The sequence below is a fragment of the Choloepus didactylus genome, chromosome 12, assembly GCF_015220235.1.
Source record: "Choloepus didactylus isolate mChoDid1 chromosome 12, mChoDid1.pri, whole genome shotgun sequence".
Classification (NCBI taxonomy): Eukaryota; Metazoa; Chordata; class Mammalia; order Pilosa; family Megalonychidae; genus Choloepus; species Choloepus didactylus.
In genome coordinates this window covers 60,300,800-60,324,193 of record NC_051318.1, presented here as the reverse complement: position 1 = coordinate 60,324,193, position 23,394 = coordinate 60,300,800, and the positions used below count along the sequence as shown (strand labels likewise).

At 37.1% G+C, this 23,394-nt stretch overlaps 1 protein-coding gene across 3 annotated transcripts in view; it reads right to left on the bottom strand.

Moving 5' to 3' along the window:
• Positions 1-9,738: 9,738 nt before the first annotated feature.
• MYCBP2 (MYC binding protein 2) overlaps positions 9,739-23,394 on the bottom strand; it is a 377,400-nt gene continuing 363,744 nt past the window's right edge. For all 3 annotated transcript variants that reach the window (XM_037800441.1, XM_037800440.1, XM_037800439.1), the window contains 6 exons: positions 22,622-22,810; positions 22,132-22,239; positions 20,876-21,085; positions 18,174-18,281; positions 17,369-17,534; positions 9,739-10,557 (listed from right to left, as the gene is read on the bottom strand). In XM_037800441.1, the coding sequence (XP_037656369.1) occupies positions 10,442-10,557; positions 17,369-17,534; positions 18,174-18,281; positions 20,876-21,085; positions 22,132-22,239; positions 22,622-22,810 (897 nt within the window). In that variant the 3' untranslated portion in view covers positions 9,739-10,441. The remainder of the gene's footprint in view (positions 10,558-17,368; positions 17,535-18,173; positions 18,282-20,875; positions 21,086-22,131; positions 22,240-22,621; positions 22,811-23,394) is intronic.

Sequence of the window (23,394 nt, the reverse complement as noted above, 5' to 3'; positions counted from 1 at the left end):
TCCCTACATTTTCTTCTAGGAGTTATATGGCCCTGGCTCTTTTTTTAGGTCTGTGTTCCATTTTTTTAAACTAGTAGTTATATAGGAAATTTCCAAGAATGTTATGGGTTACAGTACCATAGTTTCAGTTATTTCCTTATTGTGAAATATAACATATATACAAAAAAGGTGATAACTTTCAAATTACAATTTAACAAGTAGCTATACAGCAAATTTCAAAGAATGTTATGGGTTACACTTCCACCATTTCAGTTCTTTCCTTCTAGGCATTCTAATACCCTAACAACTAAGAAAAAGAAAATTTTACAGAGATTCAGTATTCATAATCCTTTGTTAAGTTCTATCTTGTCTGTTGCTACCCTTTCCTCTAGTTTAATCACTTTCCCAATTTTCAGGGATGTCTATGCAGTGACCACCCTAACTTGTTCATGTTGAAAAGGGGCGTTGACATTATGGGAAAAGGGGATGCAACTGGATGATTTTCATGAAGAGGCTGTTGCCTCTGGGTTTTGGGACTTAGCTGGCATAGGAGCTCTCTGGAGGATTTAAGTTTCTGAAGAATAAACTTAGTGAGTGAAACTTTCATAGAGTCTCAGATAGAGACCCAGGTATTCTTTAGGGTTTTCAGGACTACTGTTGACCTGGGCTTATCATTCTGTGGCCATTTGGCATATCTAGCTGAAGCTTGCATAGGAGTAACCTCCAGGACAACCTCTTGATCCTATATGAAATCTCTTAGCCACTGAAACCTTATTTTGTTGACTTTCTTTTTCCTCTTTTGATCAAAAAGGCATTCTCAACCCCTCGATGCCAGGGTCAGGCTCATTCCTGGAATCCATGTTCCATGTTGACAGGGAGTCTCATTCACCTGGGGTGGGGAGTTCTGTCCTACGTTGAGGGGAGAGTGATGAACTTATCTGCAGATTTGGGCTTAGGGAGGGAAAGTCCACAGTTGAGCAACAAAAGAGGTTCTCTGGAGGTGACTCCTAGGCATAATTATAGGTGGGCTTAGTCTCCCATTTACAGTCATAAGTTTCACAAGAGCAAGCCTCAAGATAGAGGGCTTGACTTATAAAGTAGGGGGTTGCTAATTTCACACAGCATATGTTCTGTCCATGATAATAAATCAATATCTCACATTATCATCACTTAGTTGTACAATCTTCATCACTCTCCATTTTAAACAATTCTCATAACCCAAAACACTCCATAGGTCTTTTCAGCCCTTAATTATTTGTCCCTAGTATTTATGTGGTACTAGTAAGGTATTCCTATTAATTATAGTCTCTAGTATGCAATAAGTAGACTTTTCCCATATACCACTCTTCACTCTGTTGTTAACTCTCTGTAACAGTGTCGTAACTTAGAAGTATATCATGCAAACACCTCTCTATATTTGTAGTGCTGATCTGTGGGATACATGCCTTTAAACAACTCCTTTCAATCTTGTTCACCTTCAGTGCAGCGCTGATACTTACAATCCCATTAACAAACAATCATCATCCCTAGCCATTCCCATATCTTTCAATTTTACCTTCATTAACATATCTGAACATATTAGGTAATCATTCCCCCTTCACAAGCTTCTACCTCTAGGCACCCAATATTCTACATTATAAGACATTGATTTTATATTATATTGTTCAGGGAGTTCACAGTAGTGGTAACATACACTATCTTTCCTTTTGTGTCTGACTTATTTCACTCAGCATTATATCTTCGAGTTTCATGCATGTTGCCAAATAAATGTCCCAGGATCTTGTTCTTTCTTATTTCTGCATAGTACACCATCAAATGTATATACCACATTTTGTTCATCCACTCATCTGTTGAAGGACACTTGGATTGTTTCCATCTCTTGGCAATTGTGAACAACGCTGCTATGAACATCAATGTACAAATGTCTGTTTGTGTCACTGCTTTCAGATCTTCTGGGTATATACTAAGAAGTGGAATTGTCAGATCATAAGATAATTCAACATCTAGATTTCTGAGAAACCACCAAACTGTCTTCCACAGCATCTGTACCATTATACATCCCCACCAGCAAAGAATTAGAGTTCCAATTTCTCCAGATCCTCTCCAGCATTTGTTGTTTCCTGTTTGTTTAATGGAAGCCATTCTTCTTGGTGTGAGATGGTACCTCATTGTGGTTTTGATATGCATTTCCCTAATGACTAGTGAAGATGAACATTTTTTTATGTGTTTTTTTAGCTATTTGTGTTTCCTCTTTGGAAAAATACCTTTTCATATTTTTTGCCCATTTTATAATTGGGCGGTTTGTACTATTGTTGTTGAGTTATAGGATTTCTTTATATATACAGGATATCAGTCTCTTACCAGATATATGGTTTCCAAATATTTTCTCCCATTGCCTTGGTTGCTTCCTCACTTTTTTGACAAAGTCTTTTGAGGCCTAGAAGTTTTTGATTTTGAGGAGTTCCCATTTATCTATACTTTGTTGCTTGTGTTTTGGGTGTAAGGTCTAAGAAGCTACCTCCTATTACTAGGTCTTGAAGATGTTTCCCTGTATTGTCTTGTGCTGTCTTTTATATTGAGGTCTTTGATCCACTTTGAGTTAATTTTTGTATAGGTTGTGAGGTAGGGGCCTCTTTCATTCTTTTGGATACAGTTTTCCCAGCCCCATTTGTTAAAGAGACTGTTCTGTTCCAGTTCAGTGGATTTAGGCTCCTTATCAATAATCAGTCAACCATAGATATGATGGTCTGTTTCTGAACTCTTGATTCAATTCCATTGATCAATGTCTATCTTTGGGCCAATACCATGCTGTTTTGATCACTGTGGCTTTATAGTAGGCTTTAAAGTCAGGGAAGTGTAAATCCTCCCACTTCATTCTTCTTTTTTAGGATGTTTTTGGCAATTACAGACTACTTTCCCTTCCAAATAAACTTGATAACTAGCTTTTCCAAATCTCCAAAGTAGGTTGGAATTTTTATTGGAATTGTGTTGACTCTGTAGATCAGTTTGAGTAGAACTGACATCTTAACAATGTTTAGCCTTCCTATCCATGAGCATGGAATGTTCTTTTTATTTCTTTTAGTAAAGTTTTGTAATTTTCTGTGTAGAGGTCTTTTACATCCTTGGTTAAGTTTATTCCTAGGTACTTGATTTTTTTAGTTGGTATTGTGAATGGAATTTTTTTTTTTTTTTTTTTGATTGCCTCTTCAGCTAGGTCATTGTTAGTGTATAGGCACATTACTGACTTATGTGCATTAATCTTGTACCCTGCCACTCTGCTGAATTTTATTAGCTCAGGTACCTTTGTCATTGATTTCTCAGGATTTTCCAATTATAAGATAATATCATCTGCAAATAATGACAGCTTTACTCCTTCCTTTCCAATTTGGATACTTTTTATTTCTTTGTCTTGGTGAATTGCTCTGGCTAGAACTTCTAGCACATGTTGAATAATAGTGGTGACAGTGGGCATACTTGTCTCATTCCCAGTCTGGGGGAAGGCTTTCAGCCTCTCACTGTTTTATACTATGCTGGCTGTGGGTTTTTCATATATGCCCTTTTTCATTTTGAGGAAGTTTCCTTCAATTCCTTCTTTTTGACATGATTTTATCAAAAAGGAACACTGAATTTTGTCAAATGCTTTTTCAGCACCTATCAAGATTTTTTTCCCTTTTGATTTGTTAATGTGTTGTATTACATTGATTGATTTTCTTATGTTGAAACATCCTTGCCTACCAGGAATTAACCCCACTTGGTCATAGTCTATAATCCTTTTAATGTGCCTTTGGATTCAATTTGCAAGTATTCTGTTGAGAATTTTTGCATCTATATGCGTTAGGGAGGTTGGCCTATAGTTTTCCTTTTTTGTAGTATCTTTATCTGGTTTTAGTATCAGAATGATATTAGCGTCATAAAATAAATTAGGTACTATTCCTTTTTCTTCAATTTTTTGAAAAGTTTGGGCAGGAGTGGTGTCAATTTTTTTTGGAATGTTTCGTTAAATTCCCGTGAAGCCATCTGGCCCTGGGCTTTTATTTGTAGGTAGATTTTTGATGACTGATTGGATCTCTTTGCCTGTCATTGGTTTGCTGATGTCCTCTATTTCTTCTTGGGCCAGTCGAGGTTGTTCATGTGTTTCCAGGAAATTGTCTATTTTTTCTAAATTGTCTGGCTTGCTGGCATACAGCTGTTTATAGTATCCTCTTATTATTATTTTTTTGTTCAGGATCCATAATTATCCCACTCTCATTCTGATTTGGTTTATTTGAGTCTTCTCTCTTGGCTTTGTCAGTCTAGCTAAGAGTCTGTCAATCTTGTTGATCTTCTCAAAGTACTAACTTTTGTTTTTTTAATTCTATTGTTTTTTTGTTCTCCAGCTCATTTATATCTGCTTTAATCTTTGTTATTTCTTTTCTGCTACTTGCTTTAGGGTTAGTTTGCTGATCATTCTCTAGCCTTTACAGTTGTTAAGTTAGGTGTTTGGTTTTAGCCATTTCTTCCTTTTTGATGTATGCATTTAGAGCTATAAATTTCCCTCAGCATCACCTTTGCTGCATCCCACATGTTTTGATATGTTGTGTTCTTGTTTTCATTCATCTCTAGATATTTACTGATTTCTCTTGCAATTTCTTCTTTGACCCACTAGTTGTTTAGGAGTGTGTTGTTGAACCTCCATATATTTGTATAAGATCTGGTTCTTTGGTGGATATTGATTTCCAGTTGCATTCCATTATGGTTGGAGAATGCACTTTGAATAATTTCAGTCTTTTTAAATTTATTAAGACTTGTATTGTGCCCCAGCATATGATCTATCCTGGAGAACATTCCATGAGTCCTAGATAATATATGCTTGTGTCTTGGGATGTAATGATCTATATGTGTTTGTTAAGTCTAATTCATTTGTCATATTGTTTAGGTTCTCAATTTCTTTATTGGTCCTCTGTCTGTTTGTTCTATCTACAGAAGAGAGTGATGTATTGAAGTCTCCCACTGTTATTGTAGACATGTCTATCACTCCCTTCAGTTTAGACAGTGCTTGTCTCATGTACTTTGGAGCTCCTTGATTGGGTTCATAAACATTTATGATAGTTATTTCTTCTTGGTGAATTATTCCTTTTATTAAGGAAAGGAATACAAAGTGCCCTTCTTTGTCCCTCATGACCTCTTTGCATTTAAAGTCTATTTTGTCTGATATTAGTATAGCTACCCCAGCTTTCTTTTGGTTGTAGTTTGCGTACAATATTTTTTTTCCATCCTTTCACTTTCAGTCTCTTTGTGTCACTGGGTCTAAGAGGAGTCTCTGGTAAACAGCATATCGATGGGTCATACTCTTTAATCCATTCTGCCAGTCTGTATCTTTTAATTGGAGAGTTTAATCCATTCACATTCAAAGTTATAACTGTGAGAGGAGTTCTTGAACCAGCCATCATATCCTTCGGTTTTTAGTTGTCAGATCTATTTTTCCCCTTCTTTCTTTTTTTCCTTTAAGTTACCCTTACTAAGACTCTTCTGTTCTGTGCCCTTTCCAGACCTCTCTTTCCTTTCTTTTTTTCTCAGCTGGTAGAGCTCCCTTTAGTATTTCTTGCAGGGTAGGTCTCTTGTTATTTACTCTTCCAAATTCTTCTTTATGTTCCTTAGAGTCTTCCTGATGTCCTTTATGTCTTTAGCCATCTCATTGAAGTTGTTTTGGAGATTTGTGTGTACTTCAATAACGTGCTCCAAATTTTGTGTCTCTTTTGGTTTTTAAATTTGTTCATTTGCCTTGTCCACATTTTCTTGTTTATTCAGATGCTTTATGATTTTCTGATGGGATTGGGGCATTTGCCTATCCTGTTAAGATTATTTTGAGAAGTGCAGAATTATTTGAGCATTGATATATAATTAGGCAGAGCTACAGCTTGCTGGAGTGCGCTTTCCCTGTCCTACGAACAGATGGTGCTCTTTGTTCCCTGCAGTCCTAAGGTGGTACTGTGTCTAAACCTCCACTAGCCTATGCCCATGTTGGTGGTGGGGTGAAAAAATTGCCATGGTGGTCCCTGTCTGGGGCGGGCTAAAACAGCCACCCAGAGCCAGGAACCATGATCTGAATTTGCTGACCAAAAGCTGTGATCACTACTAGGTCGTGCCCTCCATGTTCCTGGGGAAGAGGACTTTAAGTCCCTCTCCATCCATAGCAGCCAGCTAAGCATTAGACTCCAAGGCAGCCTGTCTCAAGATTGGTGGAAGCATACTAGCAGTTGCTTCAGAGTGAGGTACTCACAGTTCTTTTCTGCAGTTTCCCAGCCTCTTCGTCCTGCTCTTCCTTGGATGCTGTATCATGCTCCCCTGGCCTCTGGAGCCCCAGAACAGTTGTTTCAGATAGTTCCTGTGTGTCCACTAACTTTTTTTGGAGGTGGACCGTCCTGGAACTCCCTACTCCATTTTCCCTGGAAGTCTTCTTCTGTGATGCAGGTTTGACATCTATGAAAGGAGAAGGAGAAGGAAGATTGGATAGAAAAAGCTTCAGATTGAGGTACAACTCTATGTTAGTTTCAGCCAGCCCAAATGTTCTGTGCTGAAGATTGCCATAAAGGTGTCCCACACTGGACAGAAATGGCCAGGCCCTGGTACCCCATCACATACCCCAGTCCATACTCCATCATTGGCTGGGACTGCCTGGGGAGAGTTGGCTTTGGATCAAATGCTATGGCAGATCCCACAGTGCTGCAACTGGAGGCTGTTAGCTAACAGCACTCCTTGAGGCAGGGCCTCCCTGTAGGGAGATATGAGCAGTGTACCTTCAGGGCTGCCTGCCCCCCAAGCCCATATTGAACATCCCTTGGGACAAACTGTGTCTTGCTCACTTCAGCAACCAACCTTGCTCTTATTATATGTGTTCAGTTAATATTTCATAAATTACTGTTTTCATAGACACAGTTAGTAGCGTAATGCTAATGGCATGATGTGAAACAAAGAGCTTGGACCTGAGACACAGAAATACCTGGATTCACATCTCAGGTGTGTTCAGCCAAATACAGCTGGAATCTAGGGAAAATCATTTAACTTCAATTTTCTTCTCTCCTTTACTCTTCAAATTTGAATAATTCTTTATCATGGGGTAACACATTCATATAAATACTTTCTCATTTGACTGAGATAAGGTATATGAGTCCCAAGAAATTGAGACTAAGAAAGAGTAATGGCTAATTCAAGATCACACAGCCAAAATAAAGCCGAGTCAGGACTTAAAAACTCATCTTTTGCCTTCAGGCCTGGCACTCTTTATGTAATATTGGCAGTTTGCAGGAAGATGAGAGGCAATGGTCCATCATACAGCCACCACCAGAAACATGCATGACCATGTGCAGGTGGGACACAGGTGACTAAGTGGGCAGGGAGAGAGAGTAGAGCTGAAAAATCATGAAAAAATCAAATTACTAAACATTCTGAATGAAAAGAGTATAGCATCGGTTTTACGAAGTGACCTTACTGATAGAATATTAGGAGTTTTTAGGCCTAGGCAATCTAGCCAGTCAATGGTTTAAGAAAAATGGCTTTACTTAGACCTGAGAATATAAAAGGATGAAAGTTTCCTTCCATAAAGATTTACTAATACCTGCTATAAGGATTCTGTGTTGTTTCCAGCCTAGTATATTACACACAGCAGTTGAAGAATGGTCTTTGTCCACAGTATGTTTGAGCCAAACATGCCGAAGCTATTCCTTTTCTGTGCTGTCATAATTTATTCATAAAATGTTCAAGTTTTGTGATACTAGGATTACATAGATAAAAATGGCTTCCTCATAAATTAAGACAAGCTATGCTATTGTGAGTGTATATTAAAGGGCTTTGTTGCTTTTATCCCTTTTATTCCTAGAATATTTACATGAGAGGGCTCATTCTTGCTAAGCCATCTTGATAGTTTCATTACATTTTACAAACTGGAGCTGATCAATTTGCCAGCAAAGTTAATGGATATAAGATGGTATTCTTTACAGTTTTATAGTGTCCATAAAATTTCTTATCTGTGTGGCACTCTCAGTGTTAGTTTCATTCCTGTGGCTTGTTAGTTTTAATCAAATATGTTTCTAATGGCCTCACCCCACTCTCCCGTCTAGCTTTCTTTTGGGGCACACCTGGAAACAGCTTCTATCTTTGCACAACTTTGTGTTTTCTGGAAACATTTTAAGCCAATTGTGAGCCTGTGGCCTGTCTTCTCCCACACGCTTGACCATGTAACTTGGTCACTGTGACAGATGAGGGGGGGGAGAGACGTTTCTTAAAGCAGGTACTGAGAGACAGAAGCTGGGGGTAAGGGGTTATCTGAGGAGCAGGGTTATCCTTACCTGATGCTTGTAGCCCAAGGTCCTCATGACAAAATGAAACAATCTAGAGAAAAAGGATATGCTGCTCTGAAGGTTCTGGAAGCTCTTCTGAACATAGGACAGAATAGCCCAAGAGGCCTTTTTAGAAGGAAAAATGTAAAGGGATGTAAAAATGTGAATGTCTTCAGGAGCCTTTTCTGTTTAAGATGTCAGGATTTCTTCAAGAAATCTTAATCCAAGGTGTTTTGGAAATTGAGATTGAACTAGTCCTGCCTGCAACCCTTTCAGCTTGGCTTGAGACCAAATTACTCTTCCTGCTTCTGAACACCCCGGACATTTAAAATCACTTGCAACTCTGAGGCACTATCATAAATTACACATGATGTTTGCATAATCTCCTTCTCTAGAGAGAGGGTAAGAGGTTTTATCATTACTTTTCAGGGATGACTCAATGTGTCCGATTCAGGTGCAGGGGGATCTTCTACGCTGGCTCAAAGACCTTCTTTGCTCACTGGCCCCACATGATTACAGATCCACAACTTGCATCCTGAAGAGGTCAGGGTTTTCTGAACTTCAGATTTCTTTTGCAGCAAGGTCCCCAACACCAGAAAAATTAGACTACTCACTGTTCTTTGATCATAGTTTAGAATTTTCTACTTACCTACTTTTTTTCCTTACGCACCTTCTACATAGGAATCTTTGCTCCTTGAAACGCTACTTATTCTTCAAGAGTTAGTGCAAATGCCCTCTTAGCAAAAAGTTACTGAACACAAAACCAGTAATAATGATCTTTTATACGTTCCTGAAACATTTGACTTGGACATTTTTTATGTAACTTAGAACATTCTGTAAAATAGTTATCCGAGCTCAGATTTGATCTTTTCTTTGTATTCAAGTCCCTTCAAGGAAAAAACTGTCTTAAATTTCTCACAAGTGCTTAACAAATCTTATTAAAATAATAGATGTGGATAAATTAATTTATATATTTCCAATAGTGGGAATTTATAATAAAACTGATCAAAACTTGTCAGCCTCATGAAACAAATATAATCTGATTTACAAATCATAAATCCCAGTTTATTAATTTTATGAACTGAAAAAAAAAAAAATCTACCTATAGTAGATACAGAAAATACTAGCGATTCTATTGATAATTTTATAAAATTTCAAAAAGCTGCTTGTTAATAAGATGGAGTTTAGTCAATTTCCTAAATGATTTTCTCTGTCTTTAGCATATGTCTATTTATGAACATTTAAATTCATCATATTCTACTCAGTATTTAATTAAGATTCCAACATTGTACTTCATTACTACTCTTGTTTTCTCTAATAGTTATGAAAATTATGATTGTGCTGTGGTTGTAAATTCCTTTCCAAGAAAAATTGGATGGGATGTTTAGCCCTTAACAATGTTTATATTTTGTTTCTCAACATTTTACAAAATTGGTAGACTTTATCACTGTATAAAAATGTACAGTGGTTTTATTGACATGTACATTCCAATATGTTTACAGCTGCAAGATAATGAGGCACACTCAGTATTGCACTTCATTAAAATTTCAGGCTCAAACTTAACCTAGAAGTTTAAATGAAACCGCATTTGTAATTTAGTAATTCTTATACAGGACAAATGTTGATACTTTTATATACAGTGTGATACTTAGTACATTTATATGACATCCTAACACAATTTTTTTTTTAAATAACAGTCTAGGAAATAGACCAGAATACTCCTCTTTTTATCCCCACCTGTGATGCAATTGTACAGGATTACAAAAAGGCAGTATACAATAAACAATGATTATTATTTTTTGCTTGAATGTCAGCATCATTTTTAGTCCATGGGCATGGCGGTTCTTTTATATATCAATAATCTATAAATGTCCATGTTTCACAGCCAATGACGGTAATGGCCACATGCAAACACCTCACAAATTTGATGTCTTGGTTCAAAAGAAAATAAACCAAAATAATGGGGAAACTTTCCACAGCAAGAATTATGTACATGGTATTTGGCATCCCTCTTGCACTGTGAATGGTTAATTTTCATGGATGTAAAAATGGTCCCGTCCTTATCCTGAGCAAAGTTTAAACTTCACCACATCCTTCTGGGGGATGAAGGCAACTTTTCTCTCTGTTGACAAAAGAATCTGAGTGTTCTAAAAAGTGTGAGCATTTCTGCACACTCCACAACCCAGAGCAAACTCTTCCCCAGTGGGTGGATGAACAACATGGAGTGGACATTCAGATCCTTCTAGCTGTTTGCCTTTGGGACCTGTATAAGTTTTGAAGGAGGCAAAGAATATAATTAAAAACAAACAAAAAAATCTTATAGAAACTTCATATAAATATAAATCACCAATAAGTTATTCAAAGCAATAGCATGACTATGGTTATGCAAATATAAAATTAGGTACGAATTTAGTATAAACATTTAAAAATTATTTTTCTTGTAGCCACAAAAGTAAAAATGTTCATCATAAAAATTTTAACGTAACAGACATATTCAACAGAGAAAGTGATATGTCCCTTTCCCACAATATCATGCCTAGAGATAACCACTATTACTTACAGATCTTTTCCTATTCATGAATGAATTAGATAAGTCATAACAAGGAACAATGAACAAAAATGGTCACAAAAATCCCTTGAGTTAGTCTAGCATAAAATTATTATGGATGAGAACACATGGAGAATTTCATAAATGTTTTTCTACAGGTAAAAACAAATTTAAGTGTAAATAGGCCACGTTACTCTTCTACCGTATTGAAGAAAAAGCACATGCTGGTAAAATGGGAAGACTGATTATTGGTATTAATTTAAAAAGTATAGGATGGGATATTAGTGGGAAAATAAAAATTAATCAACTTAAAAATATGAATAGTAAATAAGATAAAATGTAATTTGGAAGAAATACTTGCCAATATGGAAGATAGAAATTTGTAGATAATTAATAAATAAACAAAGCCTATAAGGTGTATAAAACCTATACTTTTTATTTTTTAAAAGAAACTTGCTATGCTTATGTGCATCATGTTTTATGTTTCACATCATTTAGAAAGGATTATAGCTCCTTTATAAACAAGGAGCTTTAGTGTGTGGGGACTACAGACTGGGCTTCTTCTTGAAAGCAGAATTCCTATTTAACAGTAGAAGAATGAATAGGAACTATGCATCAGTTTTCTACAGCTAGTTTTGAATATAATGAAGGTAAAGTCTGATTTTGTTTGAAAGGAAAATTATCACAATGTTGGATGGAACAAGCTTATTCAAATCAATGGGGAATGAGATCTCATTTAATTTACATCTAGATTTAAAAACTTTTCTGACTGAGAAGGAAATCATGAGGGATATAAAGGCTAGTATTTGTGAAGCACTTAGCCTGGCACAGTAAAAATACTCAATAAATTTTAGCTGCTGTTAATAATGTTGAAAAATAACAACAAACTGAGGCCTGATCTAGAGGAATAAAAAGTAAGTTCCATGTAAGAGTAAGACCAAGACAGGAGGGTAAGTATCAAACTGAAGGCGCATAATCTCAAGAAGTCCATTGCTGGTTTACAGATTTACAAGAACAACAGTTAGTACTGCCTGAAGCAAATACAGGCACATGACCCCAGGATGGGTCAAGATGGGAGTACACCAGAGGTTTGTTAAAAAGTTACTTATTCCTGTTATAAATTATAAAGAAGATCAGTGTCCCTCACCCCAAATCACACTTCATTGCTATTCCTACCTAACCCACCTAGAGTGGGGGAGAGGGGAAACCCTCAATGACAGGACATGCACACAACACTGTTGGTGGCATATGACCCTTGGGGTTTTTTTCAGGAAAAAAATAAGGGGCTTTTTATTCAGTTAATATTTACTGAGTGCTTCAAGTGTGAACAGCATTATGTTAGGTGCTGGGGATATGAAGATGAATAGCACATGGCCCCTATCTTCAAGGAGCTCATACTTTAACATGATGATAAAAAATAATGGTACATAAAAACAAAACAAAACAAAATACTTGCAAATAATGAATACACTGGTCTAATGTACCAACTCAATCCTCTAATAGTCATAGGAGGCAGGAACTATTACACCCTTTTTTGCAGATGGGCAAACTGAGGTACAAGTAACAATTTTTTGACTCCTAGATATCTAATGTAGAGGGTGCTGTTAAGATTAAGTATCCTGGCACCGAGAAGGTCATCCACAAATGCTTTAGAAAGAAACGGACAGACCAGGGATGGATTATCTACTGTAACTCCTTAATCTGGACTCTTGTCCTCATCATCTATTAAAGATTAGAGTCAATGGGATTGGCAGTGATTAGAAAATTGATCCTTCTGTCCTAAGTAAACTGCATGGCCATCTTCTCTACTCATTTCACTCTGGGGGTCTCTCCTTGACTCCAGTTCTCTAAATGAATGGGTGAGTTAGAGGAATGCATGAGGCTGGGAGAGCATACCTCAATCTGAGTGCAAACTCTTGGGTCAGTTACTTAATCTCTTTGGGCCTCAATTTTCTATTTGTGAATATAAGGATAAAACCATCACCTTGGGTTGTTGTAAAAATTAAATGAGAAAATACATTATGAAAATGCCCAGGAACAATGTCAGTTCCTTCCTTCAGCCAACTGCTAATTCTTTTCCTGCGTTCTCCCTATAATTCGCATTTTTTTTTAAAAGGCCAAACTCCTTTAGTCAGCTGACCTGGCTGATCATGAGAATGTACATGATTTGCCTTTGCTTGACCCATCTTCCCTCTCCCAGCTGTCACTCTTAAGCCTTCCATTGTGTTCTGAAACACTTGTTTCACTGCTAGCTAACATCCTTATTATTTTTATTTTCAACTTTTCTTTTTTTTTCTTTTACATAGAAGAAACATGTTTTCATTAAGTAAAATTTAGATCTTACCCTAAAGATACTGTCTGTCTCCAAACTTTTACAACTAGAGGTTGTCACTTCCCAAGCTCTTTTGTGTCTTAAGACCTGGAAGCATGATTGACATCCTTCTCATTCCCTTATTTCCAGACTATGGAGATCAACAACTTTAAGTCAATAATCCCTCTTCTCTTGAAGCTCAAATCATCTAGGATGTTGCCTTTTCCTTACCACTTTCATCTGGAGATCTCCAGCTCATCATCTCCTCCACCCAATCATGACTCACATCTCTATTCTGGCCATTATCCTAAATACCTTAGCCTTACATCTTCCTTATTGCAAAGACTGTTACTTCAACTTCAAAAATAAAATGGGGGTGGTGTGGGGGGAATGGAGGGTAAAACTACTTATCTGTATTTCTGAATAGGTAATATATTTCACATGGTTTAAAAATCAAAATAAAATATGGCATACAGTAAGAAGTCACTCTCCCTCATTACCCCTATTTCTCTAGTAATCAATATTTTTAGTTTCTTCTGTATCTTTCCAGTGTTTTTAATGCAATAGATACAAATATGAGTATATATTTTCATTTCCCTCCCTTTCTTATAAAAGGCAGCATAATATATACCTTTTAATTTAACACCACCTCCTAGAGATCTTCCCACATCAATACATAAAAACTCCAACCTCATTCTCCATTTTTTCTCCCAATAGTATATATAACTTAGCATTTAACCACCTCCTTAATGGACACCGTTTTTGCAATCTTTTATTATTATAAGCAATGCTACAATGAATACTGTTGTGCATTTGTTCTTTTTCTTTTCCTCACATGTGTAGGTGTACCTCAGAAGGGAGGCTGCTGCAGGTAGAGGCATCTGTAAATGTGGCAGGCACTGCCCAACTTCTTTCCATAGGGTTATACCATCAGCACTCTCATAAGCAACATATGAATCTATTTCACAGCTTTAACAACACTATGCATTGTGTTGTTTTTACTTTGTGTGTATTTTCACTAATTTCAGATTTACCTCATGTACAATTCTCTTCTATGGCTGTGTTTACTTCTCGTTCCACTGCCCTCGCTCCCGTTAAGCCTGGTGTTCCAACTCACAGTGAGTAAAGCCCCCTGACATCTCCCAATTGTTTCAGTCTCCTTTTGGCTTCATATTCCTTTTTTCTCCACCTGACCTCCAGAGACAATCATTTCTCCTGTATTCTCAGAGGCATCTTTAATTCACTTCACCTTTCAATGTGCCCTACCCCGCTGATTTCCCGTCATTCTAGATCAAATCACTTTATGGCATTGGTTCCCAGGTTTCTTAAAAAAAAAATCACAAAATCCTTCTAAATGGTTCTAATATTAATTTACGATATTAAACTTCATGTGGGCCTTTAGCGCTGAACAGCAACCCTTTTACTAATCCTTGGTTGACTTCTTTCTCATTATACTTCCTTATCTTTCACTCACGATAATGATTGAGCCTTCCTTCTACTTTACTCAGAAAAGTCAAAGGCTTACAAGAGTGGGCCGGTTTGAATGTATTGTGTCCCCCAAATGCCATTATCTTTGATGTAGTCTTGTGGGACAGACTTTTGGTGCTGATTAGATTTGCTTGGAATGTGCCCCACCCAGCTGTGGGTGGTGACTCTGGTGGGATAGTCTCATGGAAGCGTGGCCCTGCCCACTCAGGGTGGGCCTTGATCAGTGGAGCCATATAAAACATGCTGACTCAAAGAGACTGAACGGAGTGCAGCTGTGAGTGATGTTTTGAAGAAGAGCAAGCTTGCTAGAGAGGAATGTCCTGGGAGAAAGCCATTTTGAAACCAGAACTTTGGAGCAGATGCCAGACACGTGCCTTCCCAGATAACAGAGGTTTTCCGGACGCCATTTGCCATCCTCTAGTGAAGGTACCTGATTACTGATGTGTTACCTTGGACACTTTATGGCCTTAAGACTGTAACTGTATAGCCAAATAAATCCCCTTTTTATAAAAGCCAATCCATCTCTGGTGTTTTGCATTCTGCAGCATTAGCAAACTAGGACAGATTTTGGTACCAGGAGTGGGGTGCTTTTGCTGCTGAGTTTGCAAATGCCAAACATGTTGGAATGGCTTTTTAAATGGATAAGGGGAAGATTCTGGAAGAACTGTGAGGAGCTTGATAGAAAAGGCCAAAACTGCTTTAAAGAGACTGTTTGTGGAAATATGGACTCTAAAGATACTTCTGATGAGGTCTTGAACAGAAACGATGAATGTGTTGTTGTGAACTGGAAGAAAGGCGATCCTTGTTTTAAAGTGGCACAGAATTTGGCAAAATTGAGTCCTGGTGTTAGATGGAAGGAAGAATTTGAAAGCAACAACCTGGAATACTTAGCTGAGGAGATCTCCAGACTACATGTGGAGGAGATACCCTGGCTTCTCCTTGCAGCTTATAGTAAAATGCAAGCAGAGATAGATAAGCTTACAACTGAACTCTTGGGTTCAAAGAAACCAGAAGCTGATGGCTTGGAAAATTACGAGCTTCCAGGGGGTGGAATCCCTGAAGCTATAGCCCAACATGAGGATGTAACCAAACACGGAACCCAGCCGCCATTTCAGTACAAGCCAAGATTGGAGATGGAATTATCCAGAAAGGATTTGTGGAAAGTCCTATTGTCTAATGGCTTTGATCCCTTTGTGCTTCATGCAAAGCCAACAGAAGTTTTGCGAGATCTTTATAGGCAGAGCCATTGCCGGTCTGGACTGGAGGAGACAGACAAGGAAAAAATTAAAGGAAAAGTTTCTTCAAAGACAGAGCCATGGAGGTTGAGGTCTGGAGTCAAGAGGTCTCGGGCTGGGAGAGTGGAGCAGCCCACATGCATGGAAAGGGTGAGTTTGCCCTGGAGGTCGAGGGTGGGCCTTCCACCTTGATGCTCTGGAAGAGTTTTGCCACCTCAGGTCCCAAAGAGGGTGGAGCACATTCCCAGGGAATTGGGGAGAGCCTGGCTGCCACCCCACTGTTCTGAAGGGGTTGAGCGTGTGCCCCGGAGATGGAAGGGAATCCAGGAGCTGCCCCGAGGTTTGCGGAGGGTGGGGCCGAGAAGGTGGTCTCCCCAATGTGTGGGTATGTTGGAGCACTCACCTAAGCGTTTGGAGAGGAAAGGGCTGCCGAAAAGGCCCTTGGGAAGGGTTAGGCTCCAGCTCTCTCAAGCCCCAAGGACGCAACGTTATTCTGTTAATGACTCTCAGACTTTGAAATCTAATGGAGTTTGTCCTGCAGGTTTTAGGAACTGTTTTGGTCCTGTTAACCCTGTTTTTCTTACTCTTTCTCCTTATGGCAATGGGAATGTTTATCCTATGAATGTCCCTCCTTTGTATATTGGAAGCATATAACTTGTTCTAAGTCCACAGATCCAAAGCTAAAGGAAAAGTATGCCTTAGGACTGACCATGCCTATATTTGATTTTGATGGGATTTTGTACTTAACTTTTGTTACTGAAATGATTCAAGTTTTTGTGATATTGTGATGAAATGAATGTATTTTGTATTTGGAAAGATAATGTCATTTTGGGGTCCACGGGGTGGAATGTGCCAGTTTGAATATATTGTGTCCCCCAAATGCCATTATCTTTGATGTAGTCTTGTGGGACAGACTTTTGGTGCTGATTAGATTTGCTTGGAATGTGCCCCACCCAGCTGTGGGTGGTGACTCTGGTGGGATAGTCCCATGGAGGTGTGGCCCTGCCCATTCAGGGCGGGCCTTGATCAGGGGAGCCATATAAACGTGCTGATTCAGAGAGACTGAACGCAGTGCAGCTGTGAGTGATGTTATTTGAAGAGGAGCAAGCTTGCTAGAGAGGAATGTCCTGGGAGAAGCCATTTTGAAACCAGAACTTTGGAGGAGACGCCAGCCATGTGCCTTCCCAGCTAACAGAGGTTTTCCGGATGCTATTTGCCATCCTCCAGTGAAGGTACCCGATTACTGATGTGTTACTTTGGATGCTTTATGGCCTTAAGACTGTAAGTGTATAGCCAAATAAACCCCCTTTTTATAAAAGCCAATCCATCTCTGGTGTTTTGCATTCCGCAGCATTAGCAAACTAGGACAAAGAGTCAATGAATTCCCTTTGATTCTTTAGGTTTCTGTCACTTGAAAGAGAATTCTAATAATAAACAAATACTAGATATCATATATATCCTAATCGTAATTTTAAAAATAGTAAAAGCATACCTGCAGGACAGCGTGGTAGTTCTTCCTTAGGAATGCTAGTCATTCTTTGAAAATCATCATGACAAGCATTACAAAAATGTGTTGTTCCAAAACAGAAAAAGACAGCCACTGAGCAGCAGTAGCGACATTTATATTCCAAAAAGTCAGTGCCATGTTTGGGACACATCTATAGCAAAAGAAAATAGACACAAAATTAAGAGTGATACTATTTCAATTTTACTTAGTCATATACATAGCTTACAATTCATATTCTGAGCGACTACTCAGCTCCCAAAACTGGCTGCAATAATTTAATATACATTAAAAAAAAAAAAAAGAGTAAAAATGTGGTTTTTCCCAAGTCATTACAAAGCCTGAAATTCTAATCCCAGCTCAATCATAACCTATGATTTAAGTATGGCACTTAATTTCTTTGAGACTGTATCCTGATCTGTCAAATGGAAATAATATTTTGTTTATCTCTGAATCACACAGATGTATTCTGAAGATTTCACTGGAGAGGGGAAAACATGAAAGTTTGAATGCAGGGTTAAGAAAAGGGAATAAATAAATTCATTACTTATTGAAATTTGGTGACACTTTACGGAAGAAACAATTATAAAATGGGCGAATACAGAAATATTCATCTGAAAGAAACAATATATATGAAATAGTTTGGAAAATTATACACTGTTGCACAAATATAAGAAAATACTAGGGGAAAAAACCTGGTTTACCCTTCCCACCATATTGGTTATTATCTATTAAGGACAAAAAAATCTTTAATGTTTCTAAATTGTCCTTTCTAATAAAATGTTCTGCCCACCTGAGCCCTAGACACATCTGAACAGGCACCACAAATGAGTTCTCTGGGATCATAATCATCCCCTTGCCCAGCCTCAGCATCGCAGCGTGCTTCGCCACCAAAATACGCCTATGGAGAGAAAACATCAAGATTACAGCAGGAACAAAGAAAACGCTGTCATGGGAGATCTATTAGAGTCCTATTCATAAGACACTCCCCTGCAAAGCCAAGCGCATGTCCATGTTGCTTCCTGTAGAGTATCAGGGTAAGACACGAAGCTATTCAATTCTGGAATAATTCATGCCTACAATAGCAAGTCCAAACATTATACTATCAAAGCAAAAATAACAAAAGAGTGTATAATATTCCAAATAAATACCAGAACAGGATAGTAGATAGTGAAGAGAAACTACGCTTTTCAAGGACAAAGTTTGACTAATTTTTCTCATTATGAAATATTAAATAGCATATTCCCTTCTGCTGCTCTTAAACATAATGCTTAGAAATTCCTAAACTATAATATTGTGGAGAAAATCATGCCTAAAATAAATTATTAGTACGGAATTATAATCTAGAAGCTAATGGAAAAGAAAAAAAAAAGCTATATTTAAGCATCTACTGACCATATGAATTTTTTTTTTAAAAAAAGCCAAATTTGGTAATTCTACTCAGAATCCTGCTCACATTTGTAAGTTATACTATACGCAGGAACTCAATAGTATCCATTACAGAAAATAGAATAAATGAAATTATCACGATAGATTTGCTCTGGGCACAAAATAAATAAGGCCAATATAATTGGGACAGTTTGTATGTACATCATGTCCCATAGTCAAAAAGCTATGTCCATAATTGGTGGACGGCCATCTTAAAATGAAAGATAGTCATAAGGTGGAATAAGCAAGATGAGTCAATATAAATCTATTACTTGAACCAGCAAAACAGGTCAAAACAATGGTCCATTGACACAGATGCAGGTTCATCAAATGGTTGTTCACCAGCTTAACTGGTCCCAGAAATGTTTCATTAGTCCTGGTACATATTGCTTATTTCAGCTATTTCACTTTTTCTATATTCCCTGCCTACCTTCCTACACATTTGAGTGTGATCCCTATAGTAGCACAATATTTATTTGTGATGTTTAGCACATTAAACATACAGAAATAGAGTTTATTATTTGTATCAATACAAGTTTAACAAATGAACACGACTGGTCTTTTTGGCTATCATCTGTATCTATTCAGCCTTCTGGCCATCATCTGTATTTTCACTTTGTTACACTGGGAGATTATGCATCTTTCATTTATTCTATTCACTCACACATTTATTCATTCTCTAATTCAATAAACATTAACTTAAATAAGTGATTAGTTCTGGAGATAAATGAAAAAAACCACAGTCTTTGTCCTCATGGAATTTATTACTAAGTGGGACAGATAGAAAGCAAATAGTAATCATAATGCTGAATAATGAGTGTTATGATGGAAGATATCAAAATTATCTGGTGTGTGTGGTGGTGGTTGTATTACAGAGGAGGTGAAACCTGAGCTGAATCCTGAAGCACGATAAGAAAGATTTGGCTATGCAGGTGGGTATGCCTATGGGTGGGTGACAATGTAAGTAGAATACACAGTAGTGGGTAGGGAAGGGGATTCCAAGCTGAGAAAAAGCATTTGCAATGGCATGGGGGTGTCAGTGAGTAAGAAAACATGGCTGAGTTTGGGGAACTGCAAGAAGTTTAGTATTTGTAGCATGAGTTACAAATGGTGGCATCCTGGGAGATGAGACTTGGGAGGTAGATAGGGTTAAAGGAATATAAGCAGAAGACTGGCATAATTAAATTTGAGGTCTAGAAATATTACCTTACTAGTAGCAATGGCAGTATAAGGGATGGAATAGAGGGGTTAAGGACTTGACACCAGTATCTCTGTTAGAAGCTATAATAATCATCGACGTGAAAAATGATTAAGGTTGCTAAAGCTAGCAAGGAAAGAAAAAAGGACTTGAGAGATTCGGAGACAAAATTGAAAAGACTTTGTAAATAAATATTAGAGACTGGGAAGAGTCAAGATTGATGGCTTTAATAATGGACGTGTGGACTTTGAAGTATGAGTAAAAAATACAAATGCCTGATAGGCAGTTGGATATATGTACCTAAATCTCAAAAATTTTCAGAGGTCATAACAGTATACGTGGTAGGTAAGCCATGGACGTACAGGGGTCACTGAAGGAAAGTAGGTATTATAGGCAAGAATGGCGCTCTGGGAAAACAAATATGTAAAGGTTAGTTGAACAAAAAGGAGCCTAATGTAAGAGTTATAGATGGAATGACCAGAGAGGGAAGAGCACATCAAAAGACAGTATTGTCATGAAAGTCACAGAAATAAGAATTTTAAGGAGGGAATGGTCAGCAGAGTCAAGTAAGTGAATTTTATTTGAGAACCAATTGGGATTGGTAATCAGGAAGTTATTACTGGTAGGAAGTAGCTTTGTGAGATAGTGCAAAAATATTACATGTTTTGGAAAAAGTTTGTTAGGTAAAAAAAACAAAAACAAATTAAGTAAAGTTCAATTTGCAAGGCTATGCCAAGCTCTCTCATTTGTAACTTCAGACTTAAGATGTAAGAATTGTTAGATATCATTATACAATTTAAGTTAATCACATAGTAGTTCTTACAAATAGTTCTAGTTCTTACAAATACTTAGTATAAGTTACAGCATACCTTTCTGCATTTGTAGCAGACATAATATGCATATCTATTCATGGCATAACCAGCTGGGTCATTATAAAACCTCACGCCAGGAGTAGTGATAGCTTCACTCTTATGCAGACCTTCATATTCCAATCTCATTAAGGCCTTTCTTCTGACATCCTCATAAAGTTCTTTGATTGGATCAAGCAGGTCTTTTAATACTATATGATTTATTTTGTTCTGAAATTTAAAAAAAAATGAAAATTCCTTAACAGAATCATTTATCTATTAATTCAACAAACATTTATTGTGTACCTAAGTGACAAGCACTGTGCTAGGAAATAATCAAACATTTTCTAAATAAAATGCCATTTAAAGTAGCCCTATAAAGTGGATGTATGTGTGCATGTGTACGTGTCCATGTATGTGTTTTGGCTCCTTATGGGTAGGATAGAATGTCAGTATAGTATTTTCTATACTGTCTTCAGGTATCTATTTACAGATACATAAATGTGATCTTTCTCTGTGGCACATATAAGAAGGGAGAGCAAAATACTACAATCAACTTGATTATTTTTCAGGTTAACTAAGCAATGATTGTGCTGAGTCTTTCCATGTTATACCTTTTGCATTAGTTTGTAAATCTGAAGACAAGAAAATAGAGGGAACTAAATAGAACCAAAAGGAATGAAGAATTAATATGGAAAGCATGGCCAATCACATTCTTAAACAAAGGTAATAATCATAATTAGCTTGCCCAAACCATATGCTACTTTGCTTAATACCTTTATTGATATGTGTCAAAATATCAAGAATTTCCTCTTTATTTTAAGTGAGCTCTGAAAGAATCTGTTCTAATGGCACTGAAAGCTCATATTTTACTCTTTAATTGCAGGTATTAGTACTTACAAGCATCATAGGATATTCCTTTTCTCAGTAGTTAACTACTGTGGTATCATCTAACCACTGTGATATCATCTGATCTGAACTCTTGGGGGTCTGAAGGTAGTGATGCATGTCTTTTAGTGCATGATGATGTCTAAATTAATTTTCAGATGCACTATATTTAATTCAATTTAACCAGACTTAATTGAAAAATACTGTTTTGAGATGCATTATAACGGATAAACGTATCTTATACTTAGGCAATAATGGATGGCAGGGCAAAATACTGTTGGAGGCTGTTGGTAAAAAGTAAATGGAGCAGGATATCAAGAGATGCTGACAAGTTTAGTTTGAAAGATGAAAATAAATAGAAAGTAGATAATTTCTGATTCTTTCCATACCTTGCAAATGGGACAAGACATAAATCCAAATGTTATCCTTGGACCAAGCCATCTGTTTTCCAAAACCCGTCGACAGCACTGTAGGTGGAACACGTGACTACAGTCCAGCTTAAATTAAAAAAAAGAGAAGGATATAAGCAAATGCAATAAAGAGAAATCCTTGAGTAACCAGGAGATTATGTAATGCAAGGTGCTACTTAAAGTAGGTAAGAGAAAAATCAAGAAATTTAGTATAATGAAATCTTGGCATTGTCTGTTATCATGAGATCATTATTAACTAGGCCATCTGCTTCTCCCAATTGTTGCCATTCGTATAGTAAAGAAATCTATATAAAGTAAGCTGGGTTAGGGAGAAATGCAAAAATTATTTAATTTTGCATCTCCTGGAAAGAAGATGAAACTACTGATTTAAATAAGATTTTATTTCCTTGAGAATATCATCTTGGAATTACAAGAACTGAAAACATATAACTTTAGAAACCAAGACTACCTGAATGGCTGGTGCAGCGGAGAGTGCTTCAGTGAAACATATCATGCACATGTCATCAGCATCTTGCTTCAGCGTTGTGGCACTTTTATCACAGCCGTGCAGACAGGGCAAACAATGCTCTTCGTTTTTAACACCTCCGCATGGATGGCCACAAGGATGAGTCTTACTACAGGCTATCTTAGCATATTCCTATTAAAGATGAATTATGATAGTATAAAATTATCAAAAAAGGCACACAACCTGATTATTATATTAATTTGCCAAGACAAGGCATTTTACTACAGGAAATAAATATTAAGGCTAACTAACAACACAGTAAAGTTATTTTTAGTCTTTCCTTGAATTAGTTTAGGATTATTAAAAAGGTCTGCTTTTCTTTTAATGTAATTAAAAAAAAAAACTGACTCCACATAAAGGAAATGCTGATAAAAAGTGAATTACAATTTCAATCTATTTGTTACTATGCATAGCAACAAAACAAAAAAAATTCCTGACATATAATATCACAATCAGCCCTCTCTCCTGGGAATTAAAGGAAAAAAATGCAGGTATCATTCACTATCTGGCTCACTATCCAAATTCTTGTTACCTGAATTGAGGAGCCAAAAATATTTGGATACCATGCATATATATTCAGGACTAAAGAAGCCTTAGCTACTGGAAACTTACTGCAGGGAAGTAAGTGAATAAAGTATTTCAGAGATAAAGGAAATACAATCCACAGATTTTTAACTTTTTGTAGTAGATAAGTAAACACAATACATATGACTGTG